At 42.6% G+C, this 25,046-nt stretch overlaps 1 protein-coding gene across 5 annotated transcripts in view; it reads right to left on the reverse strand.

The window, feature by feature from the left end:
- The window catches only part of LOC130931959 (E3 ubiquitin-protein ligase rnf213-alpha-like), a 171,406-nt gene that overhangs the window by 109,449 nt on the left and 36,911 nt on the right, over positions 1-25,046 (reverse strand). For all 5 annotated transcript variants that reach the window (XM_057861229.1, XM_057861228.1, XM_057861231.1 and 2 more), the window contains 18 exons: positions 24,819-24,871; positions 24,548-24,713; positions 24,327-24,479; positions 23,858-23,956; positions 21,759-21,881; positions 21,447-21,630; positions 21,200-21,373; positions 20,969-21,118; positions 14,837-15,447; positions 13,356-13,515; positions 13,064-13,281; positions 12,854-12,991; positions 12,568-12,723; positions 11,294-12,473; positions 8,338-8,519; positions 8,106-8,261; positions 4,455-8,027; positions 4,251-4,375 (listed from right to left, as the gene is read on the reverse strand). In XM_057861229.1, the coding sequence (XP_057717212.1) occupies positions 4,251-4,375; positions 4,455-8,027; positions 8,106-8,261; positions 8,338-8,519; positions 11,294-12,473; positions 12,568-12,723; positions 12,854-12,991; positions 13,064-13,281; positions 13,356-13,515; positions 14,837-15,447; positions 20,969-21,118; positions 21,200-21,373; positions 21,447-21,630; positions 21,759-21,881; positions 23,858-23,956; positions 24,327-24,479; positions 24,548-24,713; positions 24,819-24,871 (7,601 nt within the window). The remainder of the gene's footprint in view (positions 1-4,250; positions 4,376-4,454; positions 8,028-8,105; positions 8,262-8,337; positions 8,520-11,293; positions 12,474-12,567; positions 12,724-12,853; positions 12,992-13,063; positions 13,282-13,355; positions 13,516-14,836; positions 15,448-20,968; positions 21,119-21,199; positions 21,374-21,446; positions 21,631-21,758; positions 21,882-23,857; positions 23,957-24,326; positions 24,480-24,547; positions 24,714-24,818; positions 24,872-25,046) is intronic.

Here is a 25,046-nt window from a genome sequence, read left to right on the forward strand (position 1 = left end):
ATCCAAATCAAATGCCCGAGCCACCTCAAGTGGCTCCTCTCACCCTCAGTCACTTTTCACCCCATCTCTAAGGGAGAGCCCGGACACCTTGTGGAGGAAAATCCTTTTGGCCGCTTGTATCCGGGATCTTGTTCTTTCTGTCATGACCTATAGCTCATGACCATACTGTAGTTGAGGGTAGGAACGTAGATCGACTGGTAAATCGAGAGCTTCGCCTTTTGGCTCACCTCCTTCGTCACCACGACAGACCGGTGCAGAGTCTGTATCACTGCACTGATCTGCCTGTGATTCTCCCGGTATATCTACCCTCATTTGTGAACAAGACCTTGAGATACTTAAACTCCTCCACTTGGGGCATGCTTTATAAAAAATAGTATTTAAAAAAATCATTAACAACATCAAAATTGGGTGTCCACATATGTGGACGGGTGTTTGATAGGGTTGTGCATCGTTTGAAATGGAACTTTCCTGGTTCCGATTCCAGTTCCATGTTTCGATTCCAGTTCCGAACGATTCTTGATTACGATTCTTTTAAGAGGCAGGGTCCCCCCCCCAAAAAAAAAGGCAGGGTAAAAAAATCTAAAATTTTATTAGTTGACATGTCTTAACTTTGATTTTTTTTTTTTTTAAATTATACGAATATAAAATTTAGTATAATTTATATGAATTTCAAAGTATTATTATTTATAATTAATACAATTTATGAATTTATATGAACTTCTCACAAGGATTATTTTTAACCTGTATATAAATATCAGTCTTTGAACTCAAATGTGATGAAGTTTCTTTCCATAGGAGTGCACTTTCACAAAGATGTTTACTTTTCGAAAGCTCACGGAGAAAACATTTACTTATATTCTTTTGTCATACATGTACCTTAGTTGGGAGCTACAACTAAGCATTAGTATACATTCTTCTATTGATTATAATGTGATGTACATGTGGCAAAATAAGAAGGCTTCCTTATTTGTAAAACTGATTCTTTTGTGTTTACAGACTGTTAAGATAATTATCAGGGTTTGATTCATTAAATGTTTCCTTGGTTGGTTGATTGAATATTTGCTTATGCTCATATATACCATAAATAATACATACTGCCATATTCTTCTTATTTCTAGATTTGCTTATGCTCATATATATCATAAATAATACATACTGCCATTCTAATTACTTTACTTTAAATAATATATTGATTCATATATAACCAGTAAATGATTATTGCTTGCTATATAGATTGTAGTATAATGCTTAAGTGTTACAAAGTGTAGAAAGAGGGTCGGAGTGGCTTCATGGCCACGCCGTTGTATAACTAGACCTTCCAGGCATCCTAGCACCTGGGGTTTGGACTTTCACCTAGCCCCTCGAGGACGATTCTCCATCCGAGGACATCTTCCAGGGCCACAGCGGTGCACAACTGGAAGTGTTTGGACTATTCTGCTGATTGTTTAACGTTGCATAACTAAAAGTGTCTGCATTATTTTGACTGCTTATATATTATTTTGACTGTTTATATGATTGTTTTGATTGTTTACATAAGCTCTTGCTCCACACACGTGTATCACTTAAATTCCACCTACATGCACACACATAGCCAATAAAAAACCACATGGGTGTCGCTAGCTTGCTCTCCCCTCCTTTAAGGCGGCGCCCCTATTGTTCAGGGAATACCCCTAAATAAAATACCAAGGAGGGTTTTTTTCCTTTAGATCAATCTTGGTGGCTAAAGAGCCACATGTTTTGACCTCCTTGGCCAAGAAAACTGAGTGTCTTCTCTCCTTATTTTTGGGTAATTTTACAATGTCAACCTAAGGATCTAATTTTGAACTTGACACAGACACATGCAATGTTTATATTGTGAAGATACCAGTTAAGCCAGTGAGAGGCGCTGTAGGAGTGTGTACGTATAATGCGGAGAAGAAGAGATGAGAGCGTCTGGCCTGGATGGTTTGTGATGTGATGCTATGTTTTCACTGGTACGAGTTCATTTAAAAAGTAATCGAATGCTTCATATGGCTGCGTCTTTCTAAATAAGCCACACAACAGATTCCAAAACAGAAATCCCTCTTGATTTTTACGGAGGCGTATACTGCTTAAAGATGGCGGCTGTTTACCAATGCCAGCGAGTCTGTCATTTTGCATCTATTTCTCTTTATACGTTCTAACGCTGCCGAGTCTGTCATTTTGCATCTAGTTCTATATACATGATATCGATTATAGCCCGACGTAATAATACGACTCATTCTCGTACTATTTTCCATCCATCCATCATCTACTGCTCAATACGGGGTCGGATCGCAGGAACAGCAGAAGACAGGCATAATATATTGTTTTACTTACCTATTTCTGACGGCGCAGCGTGCCAACTACGTAGCACTCGGCTAACTTTGCACCTGACCCTTAGGCTATATTCCATGAAGCCGGTCGTGCATAGTTGGTCGTGCAGCCACCTTTGCATGGTATATTTGTGTTGCAAATGTTGCACTGAGCGGACTGGTCTTTTTTTTTGTAAAATTAAGCCAACCTTTTGAGCGCCGCCGCACCGTATAAATGGTTGTAATCAAGTTGCAATGCACAAACACGCGCTTTTTGTGGCTTCTTTGTGGTTTTTGGCAGCATTTTTTTCCCCCGCTCGACCGTCAGGGCATCAAAACTCCGGGAGAACCGGAGTGTTAGAACCGGGTCCCATCGATGCTCAATGCCCAACCCTAGTCTTTGATAAAAAAATTTTAATTAGCAAAAATAGTGCCTTGCATATACAGTATGTCGACAGTAAAGTGGCCTTTGATGAAGAAGCACCGTTAGAATATTTTTCAAATGTCAATACAGAGTAGAAATTAGGGATGTGCCAATCTGGTTACGTGATAAGAAATCAGGCCGGTGAAAAGGATCGGGTTTTAAATTAAAAAAAAAATTTTTATGTTTTTATGCCTCATTACCCGTACAGCGCCACTGTCTTTCACTATCTCTCCTGCTGAGCAGTGCGGCCAAAGTGTCCAGCTTGCGTTTGGTACTTAAAGTTCACGATGATTGACAGGTTTGTAGCTTTGATCTTGCCAGAGAAGCTTGGTAACGTCATGAACAAAGGCGTAAATGTGTTAATCATCGTTAAACTCACTTAAGTGTGCTGTGGCAACTCATTGTGTGAGTGTCAAAGCGTGAGTGGATTTGAGTGGACTCACTCATTGAAGCACTTCATTAAGACAAGCATTTTTCTACATTATTTTTCTTAAACAAAAAATTCACCATATATGAAAATACTTATACGTCTTAGTCTTGTTCTAGTCGTCTCAAAATGTGTTCGTCTTCCTCTAGTTTTAGTCAACAATTCTCAAAAGGTTTTCATCGATAAACTTCAAAACTTCTAGTCCATGAATGAATAGATAAATAAATAAATAAATAAATAAATAAAAGGTTTCCAACAATTTCGATTGAACATGACAGACGAGCATGAAACTGTAGAGTCACACGAACATCACCTTTTCATGATGATAATACACATTCAGCAGGAAAACAGCACATTATTTGCCAATTAATCGAACTAACCTGGACGCCATGAACTGTATGTAAAATGTTTTCCAAGAGTTTAGGACACCGAGTCGTCGCGCTAAACGCTAATGCTAACGCAAACACAATGCTGACGCTAAAGGTTAGTTTAGTGTGTGATGATTACTCAGTGCAGACCTTAAATGCTAACGCAACATGGCATTTCAAGCCAAGATAAGAAAACAAAACTTACCAAGCGGCACCTGACACATATGATTCACAAAAGGACCCTGGAATGGGCTTAGGCCTACTCACCGGCCAGTGAGTAAGCGTGTGTGTGTGAGGCGTGGGTCGGGGGGGAGGCGCTGCACATGTCATGAGTGACACCATCAAACACCTCTTAATGCGTGCTAACTACAATTACAATAAGAATATATCACACATTGTGAATTTACGACGGAAACTATGGCAGATTTTCATCTTGTTCTCGTATCATCAGACGACAACTGGCATCCATCATTACTTTTTAGTTTCCCAAGACACGTTTTCAGCGCATGATCGTGACGTCATTGTCATGAAAAAATTGTTCGTTGACTAAATATTTCATTATCATCATTGTTGACGAAAACAACTCTGGGGGACTCTGACTCGAGTGTAAAAATATGCGATTAGTACATCACTAGTAGAAATGAACAGAGAGGTATGCAATTGTGTCTGCTGTGTGCATCGAATTTAGCTACAATATGTTTAGAGTTGTATTCACAAACCGGATTTCTTTCAGGAAGAAGTGTTCCGTGTCAAACTGCTGGAGAGAGAGAAGCTCGACACATGGTAACATTCGCTGCAATGGCTCTAAGTCGGGTGCAATGAGAAGTCTGGAAAATGTTGTAACCTGTGGTTAAAGAAAAAAAATCTATTAGACATAAGCATATTGATTCCTATGTTACCAGTTGCTGGTATCTTAACATTACCTCTGTGAAAGAGTTAACGCTGTGGACTTCCCGTCTTGTACGGGTATCGATGAAGTCGGCTATACAACTGTTACTCAGTTCCTCAAAGTAGACTTGTGCTAGATCTCCACTTTCCCCACTGGGAAGATCAGTGTTGGACAACCGTACCACTGAATCTGGTGTGGCGCACCTGAGCAGGACATGTTTTGCCTCATCGACAACTCTATGAAAGCCATCTGATATTTCCATTGCGTCCTTCGTCTTCTCGATTACTTGATGAATCACAGAAGCGCAAGCGTCTGAATGGTAGCCGATGAAGACATCTGAGGGACGGTACTTGTACCTAAGATTGCCGACTGATACAACCTTCACCCATTCCTCTAACTCCTCGACCAACCTCCTCTGCTCAGTAGTCAGGACAGTATGGATGTCCAAGTAGTGTTTCTCCAGCCTATTGATGAGCGGTATGGGGAACTGTTTGTAAACCACCTCTCTTTCTTCGATGACAATGAGCCGGAAGTCATTGTGCACCCTACACTTGACTCGGTGAGTTCCGAGGCCGAGGTCCACGTACTTCTGTCCTCCCAAGTAGACATAATATTGGTTGAGGGCATCATAGAGACTTTCGTACAGGTTTTGCAAGTTAAGGAGCACAACAGTTTGCCCCGTCTCCATGCAGATTTTTACTCTGTTGATGTTCCGGCAGATTTGGGTGTACTCCTGGTCTTTGGGAAAGCTGGATCCAAAGATGATTTCCGGCTGGCCAATATCTGCAAAAAAGGTTTGCTGCAAGATCTGGAGGGCTGCGTAATTTCGGGTGAGCACCAGCAAGTATCGGCAGTCTTCCTCCTTGCCAATTCCCTGAATGTTTGCTCTCACAAACTCAATGGTGCTGATGTTTTCCAGGTCAGGTGCAAAGGGAAAAAACTTGGTAAAGACGGTCACTGCGTCCACGTCATCTTTGCCGCTGAAATTCCTCAAGATGGCTTTTGTGACTTCATTAGCGGTGGGCTTTTTTGTGGAGGCTTTGGCCGCCGCGTAAACCATCTTGATCAAGCTGTAATAATCACGCAAGCCGAAAAACCCGTTGCCTTGATTATGGACAATTTCAATGTAGCCTACTGCAAAATGGCTGAACAATGCCTCGACCTTCCCTGACACCATCACATCAGATGAGCAAATGCCTTGTGCGCTCTCAATCAGTTCACTCTTATCAGGATCGCCTCGAGAAACAAATATGCCTCTGTTCATTTTTGCGGGGTCTAACGCCCAGTTGGAAATTCCAATGAATCCAACCTTTTTGTGTTGCGACTGCTCGTCATCGATGCATCCTTCTTCTAACAATGGGTGAAGGGTTTTAAGCGGCATCTTCGGGGAGTCTTCGGCCAGCCCGATCTCATCTAGGACAACCACTGAAATGTACTCGTTGAGATTCTTTCTTTCCTGAAAGCGCCCGCACTGTTTGAAAATATTAATGATGCCTTCAGGTGTAGAGTGGGGGCTGCACTGGAAAGACACCAAATGAACCTGTTTGAACATTTTGAAGAGGTCAGAGTGAGCAGCTTGGCCTTGCATAGCGTCCGCCACCAGGGTTTTAGACAGCGATTTTGAAGTACCGGGTTTTCCGACTAAGAAGAGAGGGATCTTGAGTTCGATGCAGATCACCATCATAAAAACGTTCTCCTTGAGGGCGGCGTTTCTTGCGATGGTATCAGCCATCGGCACGCCGCTCAGCAGTAAATCCTGCATAAGTATGATTTCCCTCTTAATTTTTTCTGGCGAGTAGCCAGGTAGACTTTTGCTGACGCACTGTCTGTATTTATCCTTTTGTTCAAGGCAAGCATGATAGCACACGCCTAAGGCCATGATGAGAGACCACATGACAGGATCGCGCTCCGATTGGCTGTTCTGATGGCTGCATTTTTGCCCGTTTTGATTTGCGCTGAATTCTTTAAGCTCCGCAAAGAATCGATCGTGCTTGTCGTGGAACCAAAGAAAGGCCTGCATGCAACGTTCAACGTCTCTCAGGCTGACGAAGCTACATTCGTCGCGCCTTTCCCGCATGTACTTCTGCGAGGCAGAAAGAGCACGAGTAATCCATTCAAAGTGGTTCTTGGGAATGCTTAGACTCTCTGCAACTCTCTTCACAATCTGATGGATGTAGATTTCCTCTGTCGTGTCATTTAACTGGCCAAAGTCCCAAACAAGCGGGATCATGCTCGGTGGCAACGCTTGAACTCGATAGACAAGCTGTCGAAGGGGAATTGAACCTAGTTTTTCATCCGTTTCCTCAGACCTGACTCTGTACCCAAGACCGGCAGATTCCAGCCTCTCGATCATCTTATCGGTGTGCTTTCGGTAAGGATTGCACGCTGCAATGATCTGCAGTCCGGTGTCGGCTACCAATCTGACCCCTTTGACAGTCTTGTCACAAAGTACCTCTTTGATACTGCTGATGTCCTCTGTGGTGTTGGCCTCATCTAAGAAGAGAACGGAGTCAAATCCGTGTTGTCGTTTGTTGGCGAAAGCCATCGCTTCCGCTTCTCTCACTTTGGCGTAAATCATCTCTGACGATGTCCCTCCATGCACTTTCAACAGCTTCATATTTTCAGTCGCGACACCGCTCCTGCGCAACTCGCAAAGATATTTAATGAGTCTCGTCTTTCCGCATCCCGTCTCTCCCATGATAATGACGGGGATGCCGCACCTGAAACGCATGTGAATTGCCAGCATCTTCAGGATGTTGTCAGTCGTAAGTTCGTAAGTCGGATCGGGGTCAAAGGGCTTCTTGATTCCAAGAACATGGCAGAGGTGCTGTATTTTCTCTCTTCTGGGTAGGGTGTCGAAGTCAATATTGAAAGGAACACCCTGACGCCGCAGGCCTTCGAACAACTCCTGTGACATAACGTTTTCTTTAATCATCCTTTTGGTCTTTGGATCAATCGCGTCATATGCATGCTTTGAATTGCGTTGAAGGTTAAAGCCGATGAAGGTCATGGATGAGTGGTCTTCATTGAAGAAGATATAGGGGTGAGGTTCCTTTTCCCATTCCTTTCTGATCAAAAAATCAGCCAAGTCATTTTCTTCGAGATCGGTCCGGTCTGGGACATTGCCGAGGCTCTGGTCAGAGATACTGAGTGAAGGTGTGGCAAAGTCCTTGGCCATGACAATCATAAAACCCACCACAAATTTTTTGAATCCATTGAGGATGTCCCCTGTTAAAGCAGCATCACAGAACACAGATGTCTCAGAGTCTTTCAGCTGCAGGTTGAGAAACCAAGTAAAGTTTCTAAGTTCTGCCCAGGATGGGTCCAGAATGCCACAGTATATGAAAAGCATCTGAAGACATTCCGCATGCGACCCTCCAGCGCCGCTTACAGTATAGCTGTAGCGATCGAGGCTATCTTGGTGATGGAACCTTTTGAGATACTGATACGGTCGCTGGAAGGCTTCACTCTTGAACACTTTGTCATCCATTAATGGATTGTCATCAGCATCATGTTTTGTCGTCGTCAAGAGACAGAGTACTTCTTTGGGTGTCCGGCAAAGAATATTTGGGAAGACGTCTGTGAATGAGCTGATTGAGGAATAAGCCTGGGCGGACAACAGAAATTCCTAAGGTCAGCAAAATGGAATAAATCAGATGACCGTCCAAGTTTCTAAAACTCTTACCTGAACTGAAGCTTTTCTGCTTGGCTTGACAGTTTGTTGTAAAAACTCCATGACATACAATTGTTTTGCGTCGCATTTCCAGGTGTTTCCGTCTGAGTCCATTAGGTAACGCAGAATCAACAACTTGAACAGAAACTCATGAATACCTTTCTTGACCTTATAAAACAGTATAAATATGCATTTACAGGATGCCACCAGCAGATAAACCGTAAGACAAATGAATAACAATTACCGATGACGTAATGTCGAAATGGAACACTGAGAGTTTGTCCTTTTTAGCGCTGCTCATAAGGGATTGGAGAATAGCAGTCTCATTGACACTGGGTTCAATCAAGCGAATGCAATTCATGGTTGCGCGTTCCCCATTGGAGTGCTTCAGTGTTTCGTACAGCCTCTGGATGTAAAGTGATTTACCTGAAATGCAGTTAGAGTTTAGTCATTTTCATGCAGGGCTCTTTATCAATAAAAACAAAGCTCAAAGTAGGGGTTTGCGCTCTATGATTCACACATATAAGAGTTTGTTTTGACAATATATGTGCCGGTTAACAGTTGCAAGGTATACCCTGGTATGAAAACATCACGGTTTCAAAACCACTTCTCCATCATACCTTTTCTACGGTATTAGCCATTTTTATGTCCCAAAATTGCAGGTACAAATCCCTCGCTTCCAGCTGCAGGGCTCACCCTTGCTCAGAGAGTCGGTGACTCAGCTGTGCTACACGATGGCTGGAGGAAGTGAAACACCTGACCTGTTTCCCCCATTGAAAAAAACAAAGTCGCTGGTATGGGAATACTTCGGCTTCAGAAAAGCTACAGACTGCCGCAACTTAGAAGAGGAAGGACAACCGACATGAAAAACAGGTTTCCGGAAGAGGCCTGCTGAGGAGGCAATACCTCCAATATGATTTCTCATTTATACAAAATTAAATGTTAGTAAATACTGTAATGAATGTATCCCACCGGAGACGAAAGTTAACACCAGTGTACAACAAATTCGATAACGTAAGCTTGTGATCAAGGCAGACAACATGGCTAATTAGCATGCCAAGATTGATCATTGCTGTCTAACCGCTCGAAGTACACAGACGCACATTCTGAGCTCCTGAAAGCACGCTCCTATCTTAACTGAAATGCGCTCAGGGCCGGGACCAGCCTGAAAAATACGACTCCAGTACGACTCGAAAAACTCTGAAACCTGAGGATCTGGATGAAGTCAAATCCTCCATCCAGAAAATAGTGGCCTCTCTGAGCAACCTGGAGGCTTCTCTGACTAACCTGATTCAAAGCCAGAATCGGGAAGTCATGAAAGAATTACAGCTGATGCGCGCTGAAAACGAGAAGCTCAAGCAAGTGGTTGAGGAGAAGGAGGCTCGCATCAAAAGGCTGGAAATTCTGGCTGATGATCTTGACCAAGGAAGACGCGCAAATGATCTCATCATCTCTGGATTACAACTGACGCCCAGATCATATGCCGAGGCCGCTAGCCCACCTGTGGCTCAACAGGCAATTGCCAAGCTGCAAGAATTTGGAATAAAGGTGGACCCGCAGAACATCCGTCACTGCTTTCTGCTCCCAACTGGGGGGAGAGGACCGGCGACGGTGGTCATGAGGTTGGCAGACCACAAGAGCAAGGTTGCCCTGCTTGACCAGCGCCACCGCCTGAAAGGAACGAAGATTTTTCTGAATGACAACTTGACTCGCCGAAATGCCCAAATAGCGAGAAAAGCACGTCAGCTCATAAAAGAGGGGAAAATTGCCAGCACCTGGTTCTCTGATTGCAAAATCCTTGTCAAGTCGCAAGACATGAAGATAAGAGTCGTGAGAAGCGTGGAAGAGCTGACCTCATTTGAAAATTAATGATGACACCTGTTACCACCTTTTGGATGACCAGATTGATGAGTAACATGATGAACCAACTGATAATCTTGATCCTTTTGATCAACTTTTACAATAATATGTCGAACAACTGTAAGTACTACACAGCGGAACAGTACTACAATTCCATTGGTTGTGGACGGTAAGCTGAAACAGATCCACTTCAACGCCAGGAGTCTATACAAAAATTTTGAAAGCATTGACGAATATCTACAGAGCTTCAATAACAAGTTTTATGTTATTGCCGTCTCAGAAACCTGGCTTAATGAAAACAAAGGAACTGACTTTAATTTGCACGGATACAACATTGCTGTGATATCACCGACCATCTGCCTATCTTCACAAACTCCACTCCACGCAACCACTGCGTAATTTCGACAGAGTACAAAGGAATCAGAACTGATCAAAACATTGAAAACATGAAAAAAGATCTAATGTGAATGCAGTTTTTTATGAATACACCTCAGCATATTTACGATAAGCCCGGTTAAGTTGACTCCCACGAGACAAAGAATGCAAAACAAACCTTATCAATGCTTGCAAAAAGAAAACAGCGCCGTATGAGTATTTTATCTCCCAAGGACAGGGCCTGCTGAGTAGAACTTTAAGAAATATAGAAATAAGCTAAACTCCCTACACCAACTTGGACATCAACTGATACAATGAACCCACTCAACTTGACAATATATGATATTCAATGGCAATCAATGACTTTTGTATGATATGTGAAAAAAAAAAAAAAAAAAAAAACAACTGATAATAACTGGACTGTAACACAAACATGCTTGACTGTGCGTCCCGGGCTGTTGGGGGACAGGTATCGATAAGCATTTGCTTTTTCCCGTCTTTCCTTTGTCTGTCATCGTCTTTCTTTCGGGCAAATTCCACACTCTGAAACCGTCAATGATTATGATGATGATGACAATGACAATAAATTCATTCATTCAAGGACTGGATGAAAAGGATGAAATGAGTCCTGGAAGATGGCTAACTAGTTTCCTCTCTAACATTAGCCTACTTTTGTTCAAGTCTTCCGCCACTGTAAACATCTGTTCAAAATAACATTTTCATTCGACAAAAAGAGAACGTGTGTGTCTGTGTATAATATAAACATGATACATGATGTGTAGAAAGTGAGCAAGTCTCTGAAAAATAACTCTAAAATCCTTGGGTTGACTGAGTTTTACAAGGGGTGGGGCTTTGCGATAAGTCCATTGCAATACTGTGACATTTTTGCTCAAGATTATTGTACTATTAGAATCTCAGACCGCCAAATGCCTAGTTTTGACAGAAGAAAACACAGACGTACTCACCGACACCAGCCCTTTCAGATGTGACAGTGCCAATGCAAAGGCGATCTTTAAATACAGCAGCTGCGCTGCATTGTTCCGCCGGCACCACGTAATGTTGGTGGAGGTACTTTCGGATGCCGTCCAGTGGCATTTGAGGAACAATTTGCAACCTGTACTGACTGAAGGCTGAGGGAAGGTAGGCGTGTTCTCTTTCTGAGCTACACAATATGACAAGCCTATAGTCTGTCATGCACTGCATTTTCATACGCTGAAAAAATTTCTCGAATTTTGAGCTGACATCGTACGTTAGAAGTTCTCCGTGCAGGAGGCAGTAAATCTTCTCATCCTTGCCACCTGCACCGAGACAACGCCTGAGAAACAGCTCTGCCTGCTCATAGGTTGTGGAGGAATTGCACAGCAGGACTTCGTCATAAGTTGGCAGTGGCTGATGTTTGCTGGTCATATAAATAGAGATGCAAGAAGTCAAAACCGCAGCGTGAGGGCAAACAAGGAGGTTTGGAGTTCCTGCTGCCATTCTTTTAGGAAGTTCTCTCTTTATCAAGTTAGCATGATTTTCCTCGGAAAGAGCCAGTAATTCAAGCAGTCTTCCAAGACTTTTAATGTCAAGAATTTGCGGTAAAACTTTTTTGGGGTCTTCCATGTAGTTGTTCCATATCAGATCGAACATTTGAAATGTGTTTGCTTCTTGCTGAGGCTCCTTTTCCATCCTTGGGTCTGACGTCCCCTGGAACTCAATTTCCTCATTTTCTTCTTGCGGTTGGGTGAGAATCTCATTTTGAAGTTTGCGCCAAACACGCAATACATCTTCAGCAGTGCAGTGGGATTTAATGAAGGAGAGCATCATGAGAACTTGATTATCCACATGTTTTATGTGTTCTTCTGACAGATTTATGCACAGGTAGACAATCTGCTCTGCTGTGAAGTAGTTCAAGTAGTAATACTGGGATCTTCGTTTGTCCACAAAGTCCATCCAAAGGTTCAGACAGTTCTCCATTTTCACGCAAAGTTCAGGAAGGCAATCCTCCATGGTAATCTCATTACCTAGGTTAAAGTTCATCACTATGCGGAGTTTATTATGATAACAACAGTGGATTTGAGCTTCCCAGTGTCTGAATAGAGGGTTTCCAGCAGTATGGAGAGCAATGAAAGCCTCAGATAGCCTTTGAACACCAGCAAAGACCTGAAATTTATAGAAGAAATGTAGATTGACCTTTACAACACCTACTTAAGTGCCCTGCCATCCGTTTCGTTTGCCGATGTTTGGAATCTCATACCTCTGCAAAGTAATTTACTTCCTTCTGTCCCTGGTCGCCTTTACCAGACATGAGCATCAGTTTGTTCTGCAGTTCCCGCACATCTTCAAGCGTTTGTCGACGCGCCTCTTTATCCTCCTCCATAATCTCGAGTTTCAAGGCGGTGTCAAGACTCAACTGTAGGTCACCAAAAAGACATCTCACACATCCAAGCAAATAAATACAAAAAACAATTACCCTAAACTGTAGATTTAGGGTGATTTAGTGGGCATTTTAGAGCAACACTAACCTGAGTTTGTTTATTTACCTTTTTTCCACTGTATGCGCTGATTCGGTAGATGCCCTTACGGTTGATGGCTGATGCCAGAGACATAGAAGACAGCTCCACTGAGCCGTGACTATCCTTTACCGTCTTTAGCCATTCCAAATGACGGCCACTGTCACGCTGTAAAAGGACATTTTTAATTGAGAAGTCGATAAGAGTTTATCAATCAATTCTAGTTGTTTTCCCCATTACCAATTTTTGGGGAAGATTCTTGTCATTGTCGAAAGCTTTCCAGAGCATCTTTAAAACGTCTTGAAAGGCCAGAAAGCCAGAGTCTGGCCGGAGGTCGTACAGGACGGAAGAGTAGCCTAGAACGGCGTCGTGAAAGCAAAGCACACGATCCACCTCCATGTCATTCTCTCCCGCAGAGATGGAAGCCAGGTCGACAAACACTTTTAAATCCTTGAGATCTAAAAGTAGTCAGCAAAGTGGCCCGGCTTGATAAGCTTTAAAGGATCACCTTCAACTAATACATGTTTGTTACCTTGGAGTGCATCTTTCACCCATTTCACAAAATGGCGACTGAGTGTCAGCTCCTTTAGACAACCTCTTCGAGAATCTGTGATGTCCATTAGATCACTCTTGGCCTTTACTACGTTATTGTCAATGCACTGCAGCTCCATCCCTTGGAAGTCCGGATGACTCTGAAGGGAGAACACCTCGAGGTAAATTATGTCAAGGAGTGTTGAGGAAAATAGGAATAGCAGTTGAAGTCATATTTTCAGAAACTCTGTTATTGGAGGAAATAGATATTTGTATTGCTAATTCCAATCGTAATAAAGCATTCTAATAAGAGTTGTCCGATAATGACTTTTTAATGGATATCCGAATGTTGTCCAACTCCGAAAATCTAATAACAAACAGACATTGATGTATGCGGTTGTGGACTTATTGTAAAATGAGCCAAAATGTCCGGAATAAAATATAAGGAGTAATTCACAGATAAACCACTTTTACCCTAGATTCCCCAAAGGACCACTAGAAGGCAAGAAAGATTACTATTTACAATCATAATAATTACAAATAAAATCAACTAATTCCAAATACAGGCTCAAAATCATCAGACCAGAGAATATAAATTAATTCCCAAGATGCGTTTTGCTGAGCTTTTGCAGTTTTTAATTATTAATTATTTGTTTTATTACTTTTCTTAGTGAATATATCTTTCTGGTAACACAGTAGTCATATGTTATGAGTTTATAATTCATTTATTGTTTATTTTATTTACGCACCATGAATGCAAATGGTCTTCACTCGCTTAAAAATTCGAAGCATCTTTGCTTAGAGCCATTTAGAAGTTTTTCTAAGCATAACTTCAGTGCTAAACTGTGACCAGCCCATATACAAAAGCTGCAGGCTTGGAGACAATTGCACGTGTCACAATGATCATGATAAGAAACAAGTCAGTCCCGAGTCTTAACAGTTGTGGACAAGTCGAGTCGAGGTCATGTGGAGTCGAGCAGAGTCACAAGGTTGTAAAGACGAGTCGTGTCAAGTTAAAAGTTTAGTCAAGGCCTTCATCGTCGTTCCCCATCCCACCCACAAAGCACTGAGGTTTATCTTTGAGGGAAACCTGACTGTCAATGTAAAAAGAATAACAATGCAGTCTAGTCTTTGGGGACTAAACTACCATTAAGGTATTCCAATCAAATCACTGGCAAGTGGGAACCAATCACGATCCAAGTTTTTCGAGTCAGCTTGTCGAGTCTCGAGTTATTGCCTCGCAAGTCGAGTCGAGTCTCGGACACTCCCAGGTCATGTGGATCAAGTCCGAGTCTGCGTTTTTTTTCTTAGAGTCCGAGTCGAGTTGCGAGTCATCAAATTTAGACTTCAGTCCAAGTCCCTGTGACTGCAGGCTTTTACGTAACTTTTTAAGCCAAAATACATACTGGCGCAAAAGCGATGCCGAAAACAGTTTACTTAATTCTAATAGAAGATTCACTGTAAAAGTCACGAGACACTTACCACTTTCAAAAGCGTCTCTAGCGCGCTGAAGTCCCCTTCGAGACCGAGAGTTTCTTTGACCTCCATTATGACCTTAGCTGAAGCCACGGCGAGATGGAGCTCGTGATATTGCTCGATCTGTTGAAGCCTGGCGTGTATCCATTGCTTATCTGTCGACGTGTCAACTCTGCACATGATGTTCAAGTCTTGATCCAGCTCAGCATACTTTCCCTTAAAATCACCGAAAAGCTGGGTTACCTCCTCCAGCTTTATAGTACCGTTCTTCAAACGTGTGTAAATTTCCGTGTAATTCTCAACACAAGGTGTGAAAATCTTCTCATAAAGGTCACAGAGCGTAAACTGTTCACGTGTTTGATCGTCTTCCTCATTTGTGTCGTCATCCCGGTACAGACGTTTGCTTTCTTCTTTCCAGCAAAAAATGAAAAGATGGCTGTCTTTGAACTTGTTCAAGTCTTCTGACATTTGCTTGATGTCTTTATTCATTCCGAAGTAAGTAACAGCACCAGCTGTTTTGGAGGAAAACTGCTCGTACAGGTGAACCTCCATAAACTCGTCCAAATTCATCTGGTCCATGTTGATACTGAGTCTCTTATCCAATTCAGTGACATCAACTGAAAAGAAACGAAAGTTACATGTGTAACTATGGTTCTACTGCATTTCATCCCTGCTGAAAGCTAGAGGCGGTGTTTAGGCACTGAATGTCCCTTCACACATGCAGAGTATGAGTAGCAATACTGTCGTGCTGGCGCCTTCCGTGATAGCGAATGTGTGCTACGTGGGTGAACAGATTCGCACAACAAGGAGATCTCACATGCAACTTTTATTCCTCTTCAGCACAGGTTAGTAATGTACAACGTCACTGATGGTTCTGCTATGCCGTTGTGCTGGCTTATAGCTCAGGCACGGACAGCGTTTTAGTGTATACGGGCAGCGAGCTGTGAAAACCGTGTAACAAACAAAAATGAACCATGAGTCTCGCAATGCAACGGCAGTTATATACCGAGGCTGCATTCAATGAACTGAAGCGTCTCGTAAAAATCAAAACAATAACAGAAGGGTGCCATAGGCTTAATAATCCCAACTTCACGACGATACAAAAAAAAAGTCAACAGAAAAACAGAAAACACATATTTCATTGACAATCGAGTTCCGATCCTTACAGAACCTTATGGCATGAGCACGGGGATTCTGAGTGACGGACTGAGTGATCTGCCGGTCATTCGGGATTCAGAGAACCGTTGTTACATACGAAATTTTTGTTCCATTTCTTCCCTGCTGACCGCAAGAGGCAAATAATGACCAATACCTGAGTAGTCACAAGCAGTGTTGTTAATGACGGAATTTGAGTATAACAGCATTACTAACTGGGTTATTTTTGTCAGTAGTGAGTAATCTAATGAATTACTTTTCCTATCTTTGCAACGCCGTTACCATTACTGAGGATGTGAAGGCGCACGTTGCTACAATTCGGTTAAGTGACGCGGGAAACACGGAGAGAGCAGAGCAGGAGGGGGGAGGAGGGAAAGGGATTGTGTGACGCCCTTGCAATAGGGTTGCCACCTTTCAGAAATAGAAATAAGGGACACCCACTAGCGCCCAAAGCCTTATGGCCGAAAAAAAAGGGGCATCCCAAAACTCCTAAAATGCATAGAAATGCATCCATTTTTAGATAAGAAAACTGTATTGTGCACTATGTGGGCAAGGCAGTTTCCTTGTTGCCTGGCACGGCCAGACTGTTCTCCCTGTGTTTTTCAAACACTGAGCGAATAGTCTGGGACCCAGCCCATTAACAGCCTCTGGAGCAAGTACAAAATCAATTGACAAATCAGATTCGTTTATTTGCGTGACGTGTTCTTAACGAGCAACGTCACTCTTCCGCGTCGGAAGTCGTCTCCACAACAACACAGATGGCGAACAGGAGAGCCGAGAATATGATCCAATCCACGGTAAAATCAGTTTTAAATGACCAAAAACACAGCGACAAAAGTCATTGACAACAGTCTAACCATGTTAAATAAACTCTGCTCTCCTCGTATGTTTACTTCCGCGCACAAGTCCCTCGTCTCGCCCGTCGCTGATTGGTCCACTCCGCTGTCTGTTTGCTGTGGCTTGCTCCGCCCTGGAAATTTTATCCACTTAATGGTGGCCAGACTCAATAGCCGGAACAGCGGTGAGTCTGTAGTACCAGGCTAGTTACCTTGAAGAAGACTGTTTTGTTTTTTTCTGCAGGTTAGTGAAAACGAAGTTGTGAATATCGTAATTAACATTCGTGTTGTCGGCACTGAATCCGGTCACGTGACCCATTGACAAGCCAAATTTCTTAAGAGAATGTTCCAGGAGAGCTACAATTCCAGCAACTGACTCGTCTGCATTCTCTATGAAGTCCAGCATTTTGTTGGTGACCCCAGACTCTGGACTGAAGTACTGGACAGCAAGGGGAAACATCTTCCTGCTCAATTTATTCAAGGCATCGGTCTATATGGAGAATGGGATGGGTGACGTTAAGATCTTGAGCACATCACCCACTGCCTCAGGACCCAGGACATGTTTCAACAGTACGTCTTGCTTTGTTCTCCCCAAAGTCATTTTCTTCACCATTTTGGAATCACATAAAAATCTTCTGATTGAGCATGTGTCCACAGTCAGCACTATTGTAGCTCTAGCCATGTTTTACCGTGTGCTATACCTGTCTCACCTCAGCTGCAGTAATTTAGAAGGTAGGAGTGGGATGATGTCATATTATTGCTTTAATTTTGGTATCACTATTAATCAATCAATAGATTCCAAAATGAGGAGCATTAGTTAGCATAACAAAATACGATGTTCTTTATGGGTACATAAATTCATTCCATCTTGATTGATAATAAATTCATGTCCCCCCCCCAAAAAAAAAAAAAAAAACATTCCTGAAAATAATCAACCATAGTAGCAATTGAAATAGCCAAGCTATGCTCCTATCAATGCAAGATGTATGAAGGTAAATATAACTATGGCCTATATGTTATCCATATACAATGCATAATAACATACCAAATCAAGCTCAGGGGATGTTTCAGGTACAAAGAATTGTGACAAAAGCTCTTCTGGGATCTTATATTCCATTCGTGGAGGTCCCCTGCAGCATGCTGTTTTACACCTCTGTGAGACACTGCAAAAACATTCCTCCCTGCCTTGCAGTTTGCTTGATAATCATCATCATTGACTCTATCAAGCCATGGGTTACCCTCTTCCCGCGCCAGTCTATTTTTTGGTGACGTTTCGTCTTGTGAGGATGAGGTGGGGTGTCGTGAGCATCTGGTGTTGAAGACATCTTTATTTTGAAAACGCGCGTGGCGGTGCACTGAGCAGGGCGAGGTCACTAGGCAACGAACCCTGAAGTGGAGCGCAGTGCCGGGCAGACAGCAGCGGGCAGGCGGATAACTATCTTGCTGTCTTTAACATCTCCTGCCCTTTTTGTTCATTATTGTTGGCTCAGTGTTCACTCATGAGCGCAGGTGTGTGTTTGTGTGTGCCAGACGTGCATGGGCTGGGCGCACCGCCTCGCGCCCCTCCCCGCCGACGGAGCAGTGGGTCGCCACATGGGACAATTGTGAAATACGGAATAAACTGCGTTCCATATTGCAATACGGAACGCAAGTTTCAATTCCCAATTATGGAGCGATTCTGTATTTCAAGGGACGGATGGCAAGCCTACCTTGCAAACGCAATGCTAGGTGGCTCGGAACGTTAGCATAGCATTTGCATAGCATAGCATTTCTTGCTTGCATTAGCATTTAGTGTGCCGAGTGTCATCTTAAACTCTCGGGTAACTTTTTATTTTATTTTATTTATTTTTTTTTTACATACAGTTCGTGGCATTCAAGTGGATACAATTAATTGAAATGATAGACTGTTGAGTATGCATTATCATCACCAAGTGGCCGTTGGCCTTTTAGATGCTACAATATGATAATGAGGATTTGTTTTTGTTTTTTGTTATCAAAAAGTCACTTGCCCTAAACTTTTCTTGAATGGCATATCCATAAACCTTGTGTGATTTAAAAAAATTTTTTTTTATCAAAACAACTTGAGCAAAGGCAGGAGATTAAGAGCCTCACCATCTTATTAAAAAAATATATCTATATATATAAGGGGTAAGACTGTACACACGTAGTCACGGTTCAGTGCGTATCTTGGTACGGGGCTCACAGTTTGGTGTGGGTTCAGTACAACAGGAAAAACAAAAAGGCGTTTTTCCCCACAGCATTTGAAAGTTTGTATAGTACTACACTCTTATATAGGCGATTTTTTTTTTAAATGTAAAAAGTATGACCTCTTTTTTTTTTGGGAATGAAAACGACATTTCAACTCAACCAGTTAATATAAACATATTTGATGTGAAAGGCGTTATAGAATAGATCAAGTAATAACGTGTAGAACATGAAAAGTGACGTCAGTTACTTTGCTGAGTAACTAATAAATCTTACATTGAGGTAACTGAGTTACTAACTCAATTACTTTTTGGGCGAAGTCATTTGTAACCGTAACTAACTACTTAGAAGTAAGATTAACAACACTGGTCACAAGGAAGCCCCTTAACCAACCGTAAGGCCGATTTTTGCTTCTGTGTTGCGGTGACGGCGAGCCAACAGCGTTAACGCAGACCCCGATTTGGACCTTATGCCACAGCCTGACCTGCGCATCTACAAAATCCTGACTACGCGTCTCGTTAACACGTCGTGACGTGAACGTCAAAGGACTGTTATTGATCCGCTCAGAACAACAACACCGCCATTTGTATTAATTTTTTTTGTTCAATATTGATTAGCTGCAGCTCCAAACACAGACGGAGAGGAAAGCTGGATCTAAAGTAAACAATCATCAGGTAATCAAAAGATTCCCAAGAAAAATGACAGCAATTAGTTAAACATTCAGTTTTTAAAGGCTTTTGGGAGGCGGGCTGTGGTCCAGAAAAAGGGTGTGCTTGGGCGTTGTTGAGGGTTACTGTTTGTTGTGGATTGGGCTGGAGAGTTTGGGCGTTAATGTTCTCAGGGCGACGAGAGTTGAAGATTTTGTGAGCCTCAGTGCCACATTAGTGCTGAGTGTCCAACGGGTTCCTCCGTTATCAGATGTTCTTTGTGGGAGGAGAGGATGTCCTTTCATTGTTCTGGACTGGCCATTTCCGGTTACCAGAAAAGCTAATGGTGGGATTTGGTGGTCCAAATGTCTTGGCCATCCCCTGCTGGTCTCGCTCAGTCAGCTGAATAACACGCACGTTGTGTTTTTCTCGGTCAATCTCTTTTAGTGGTTATCTTATCGACCAGTTGCCTCAGCGCTGGAAATTCCAATCACTCATAGACACATACAGGCTTTCATCTGCCTCAACATTCATCCAGGCCTTTCATACTTCAATTATAGACTACTTGTTTTCCTAAACCATGATTAAAAGACTTTTTAATATATTCGGTGTGTAAGAGTAATACAAATAGTCAAACAGTGAATACGGAAAAAGATACTATTCCCTTCAATATGTTCCATTCCTTTGCTGTCTATGACCAGAAGAAAACTATTCCCCCAAAACTGTGCAAAGACAAAGTCACACCCCTCTTGTGGCTTGGTGGTGAATTACAGAGTCACGCGTTCCCTTCACGCAGAACTTTGAATGCTCAATGATGACAGAGTCTACGCCATCACCGCAACACAGAAGCATAAATCAGCCCGTCGGCAGGTGGGGATAGGTGACATCCTTGCAGTAGAATTTTAAAACGATCCAGGTGTGGACCAGGAAGCAGAGGCACGCGCTGTTGTCTCCGGTGAGAGCAGGCAGCGGGCCAACCAAGAAACAATGGTCCCTCACAATTACCATCACAGCCTTGAAGGGCGAATACCATGCAACCCCGACAAGTGGTCACAAGGCTACCAGCAACGCAACAATCCAAAAGCGGGACAGGCAAACCAACCAGGACTCAGTGACCAGCAGCATACAGCTGCCACACGAGAAGAAAGGGGGGGACCAGACCTCGGTTGTCACTGGTATTTATGTCTTTTCTGGCGGTCAATGGTGACTTTTGGGTATTGCTACTGAAACTGTGCATGCGCAAAGGGATCATTCAGTGCTTCTGCACCGCCTCTAGCTAAAATTGGTCCTCGTACCCTTTATATGCTTGTCCAGGTGGCGGATCATTTCCAAAAGGGAGTCCACTTGCTCCCTCTCGTGGTTCACAGCTTTGACTTCATCATCCCTGCATTTCAGAAGCCTTTCCATTTTGCCAGTATCCCGGTGTCGCTCATTCTCAGAGAGACCTGGAAAAGACAAGGTCCTCAAGCACACAATACAGTACGTCTTGTCATGTCACCGTTAGTATTTCGTGAAAAAGCGCTTACCGCTCCTCAGCAGGTCTAAAAATGCATTTTGACTCGCCAAAAGAATATTCAGCAGCTTGAATGTGATGTTTCCTTTCATAAACTTATTTTTTATTTCCGTAAGTGTAGACATGGCAATAGTGATTCTCTCTCTGGCATCGCTGGTTAGTTTGTCCGAAAGATTTTCCTGTGCACCTGTAAAGGCCAAGAATTGACATTTAGGAGCCTCATTTTACATTTCCTGGGAAAGTCCAAGATCACCCTTTACCATGTAGCTGGAAGATGTATTTGGCACCAGTCCAGGATAGTAGGTGCACAAGGACCACCTCTTCTTTGTCTTCATAGTTTCCTTGTTGGTCCCTCGGCCAGGAGCCGGTAACAAGAGCTGAGAAGAGCTTCATGAACTTGCTGGTCATCTTGAAATTGTCAAACAGTTGTTCCGCAGACTTGCTCTGAATGAGGAGGATATTTGACCCACACACTGACTCACTTCCAGGCAGCCATAACTGATAACTCCCTTTAACATTGTTATAATCATTAAAAAGATTAACAATAAAAAGTGAAGAAGGCATAAAGATACCTGGCATACTGATGAAACCGCCTCCAGTGCACACTTCTCAATACTAGGTGCAACATGCTGAAGAGAATGGTCGAGTTCTTCTATTTTTTTGCGGTAAAAGTTAATTTGATCCAGAGGTTGTTCCTAAAACCATATAGAACAGATATTGCACTAATTTTGTTATCGGGGAGTATCTAAATCAATGTTTTTCAAACACTGTGTTGCAAGAAACTACTGTGCCGTGGCGTTGTGTTTGGTGTGCTGTTGAAAATCAACCAATTTCCCCTAATGTAAAAATGCTTTTTTGGAAAAGGAATCCGCAAATGCGCAATATCTTGTGTCGGTGCTATCCAGTGGTCGGTAATCATGCAATACTCTTCAACTGTAGTAAGTGTCAATAGGTAGCGAGTGATAGTGATGTGTAAGAGGTAAGAGTGGCCTTGGGGCTAGCGAAACCATAAAGGCGACAGCGATGGTCAAGGTTTTTAAAAAGGAAAGATGCGAAATCATTGAGTGGCGGTCAAAAGGAAGCAAAGAACATTTCCGCTCTGGTGTAAAGCAACAAGCAAAAGTTATCTTTCATTGCGATTTACTGTAGAATGTAAAGAAGAGCTGAGCATAGCGCAGTACTTCTCAAATAGTGGGGCGCGCCCCCCTGGGGGGGCGCAGAGCGATGCCAGGGGGGGTGCATGTGTCCTTGGGGAACATGTTTTTTTTTTTTTTTTTTGCCCTACTCGAATAAAGTGTACTTGCACATCCACTCAGTGGGTGGCAGTGGCGCTCTCATTTTCAGAGTGCGTGCAGTATTTTTGAACTAAGGAAGAGCACTCAGCACACAGAAAACAGATATGGAGAGCAGTGCGCCGCCGCCGTTTTCGAAAGCCGTTTTCCGACCGGACTAACTCACGCAGAGACCCACTGTCTTGTCCGGTTCTCACGTCGCTGCCCGAGAAGTGCCATTTTCGGCTTGGGATCGTCACGATGACCGCCCTCACCTCCGGTTCTACCTCGGCCGCCGAGAATGCGCTTTTTTCGTGCCGTTTGCCCTTTGCTCTACTGTGTCGAAAAATAATTATAGCGGACAGCCATGAGCCAAATCAATTAAGACGCCACTTAAAGACATTCGACCCCAATCTCATTGATAAGCCGCTTGATTGTTTTTCAGCGAAAACGTGCCGAATATTGCCAACAGTCGTCCTGCTTTTTCAGTGTTTTATCAGTAAACCAGTGAGCATTGATAGCATGCTCATTGTAAAATAACTCCACACCATTGCAAAGGAGGTAATACTGTGTGTGAGCAGCAAAAATAAAAACTGTCCTTCTGTCCAAAGACACTTTTTTTTTTCTTCTATAGTTTTTTTTTTCGGTCAAATTTTTGGGCATATTGTCCTCATGAGTGAATGTTTCTAATCAATTCGAATTTGTTATTATTTACTGATTTTTTTACATTTAATTTTTCTGTATCAAATGGTCAAAAATGTACCTTGAGTGTATTTTTACAGTTTGAATGTGACTTTTTTTTTTTTTTAATTCAGGCAAATTGATGCTCGTCAAGTCTTCTCTGCTACAAACAAAACAATGTTAATAAAGTTATACTTTGTTATAAGTTGATCTATGTTACTTTTTTTCTTTATTAGAAAAAAAGAACACAATGTTAGGCAGATGCGTATTTATGATAGTAATTTTATAGACAAATGATACTATTTACAGTGGCGGCAGAGAGTTAAGGGGGGCGCGAAACATTTACGTCTTGCTTGGGGGGGCGTAACAGAAAATAATTGAGAAGCACTGGCATAGCGTGATTAACTTTCAACCGGTATGCAGTGATACCTACTCCAATACTGAAGCCCAGGTGTCACACTGAGCGAGTAAAAATAGGATTATAAAATGTTTTTCTTCATGTTTGTTTGATTCCTTTTCAATACCCCACTTTATACAATAAATATACTATATTCATTCATTCATTCACTTTCTGAGCCGCTTATCTTCACGAGGGTCACGGATTCTTTTTTACACTTTTTGGTGGTGGCGTGCCTTGGGATTTTTTTTTTTTTTTTTAATGAAAAAAGGTTGAAAAACACCAATCTAAATTATTTGCAATCATGCTGTATATACAGTACCTTTTTGTACTTGCCCTCAAAATCCAACAATAAATTCTGCCTCCACACTTCTTGACACGTCTCAATGCTGAAGTGGATGCCAATTATGTGATTCCACATCTGCAAAAACCAAGAATTCACCAAATATATGAGATGTTTGTATTCACAAGTCTTGGACATGCGAACGATAGATTCTCTTGAATCATAAGCTATGATATTCGATGTTGGTAACTCGTCCCAGCCATTTCATTTGAAAACATTTCAGTGTGGAGCCGCTACTCCTCCGCGTTGAGAGGAGTCAGTTGAGGTGGCTCAGGCATCTGAACCGGATGCCGCCCAGACACCTCCCTGGAGAGGTGTTACGGGCATGTCCCACCGGTGGGAGGTGCTGGAGAGACTATGTCTCTCGCCTGGCCTGGGAACACCTTGGGATCCCGCCGGAGGAGCTGGTTGAAGTGGTTGGGGGGGGGCGGGGGGGGGGGGTACTCACTTTCATCTCCTCAGTAGCCTCAATCTTCTTCGAATTACCCCTGGATAGTAAATTGTTCTTCAAATGTGTACTCATCCAGTCTGTCATGATGCGCATCGCCTTTGAAATCATTGCGTCTGGAGATCTCTCATGTTGTCCTAACTCTTGAGCCACCTAAAAGGGAATCATTTTCTGCTTAGATTGGAATAGCACCTTTGGTAAAAGCCGGACCTCTAGCATACCTCTTGCAGAAGTGGAGTCACCAAGTTGAACACTGACGCAACCAGTTCCATGCATGATACAGGAATACCCCTGGAATGACTTAATGACTTGGCTCCACGGCAAATCTTCTCAAAGACGTTTACCACTGCAACAAGGCATGAACTTGCATCGATCTTGTCAACGGAACTACCAAGGATTCAGTAGAGAAAATTAAGTTTAAGATGCAAAACGAATGACAAAAGTATCAGGGGGTACAAAATAACAGCAAGTTTAAATCAAAATAAAAATTACCTGTATTTTTTCTCAAGATTCCCTTGTATATGTGAAAGAATTCCCGACACTTCCTAAAATGAAAGCCAATATTAAGATTATTTTATGCCTGGGAAAATAGAACATTATTTAGCGCTTGTTTTTAATAGGTGACAGGGTCCTATATTATAAAGTTTGTAGCAATCAGGGTAAATATCATGTAAAGACTATGGAGGTGCACTCACAACTAACACCATAAATAAATGCAAT

The sequence above is a fragment of the Corythoichthys intestinalis genome, chromosome 16 (assembly GCF_030265065.1).
Source record: "Corythoichthys intestinalis isolate RoL2023-P3 chromosome 16, ASM3026506v1, whole genome shotgun sequence".
NCBI lineage: Eukaryota > Metazoa > Chordata > Actinopteri > Syngnathiformes > Syngnathidae > Corythoichthys > Corythoichthys intestinalis.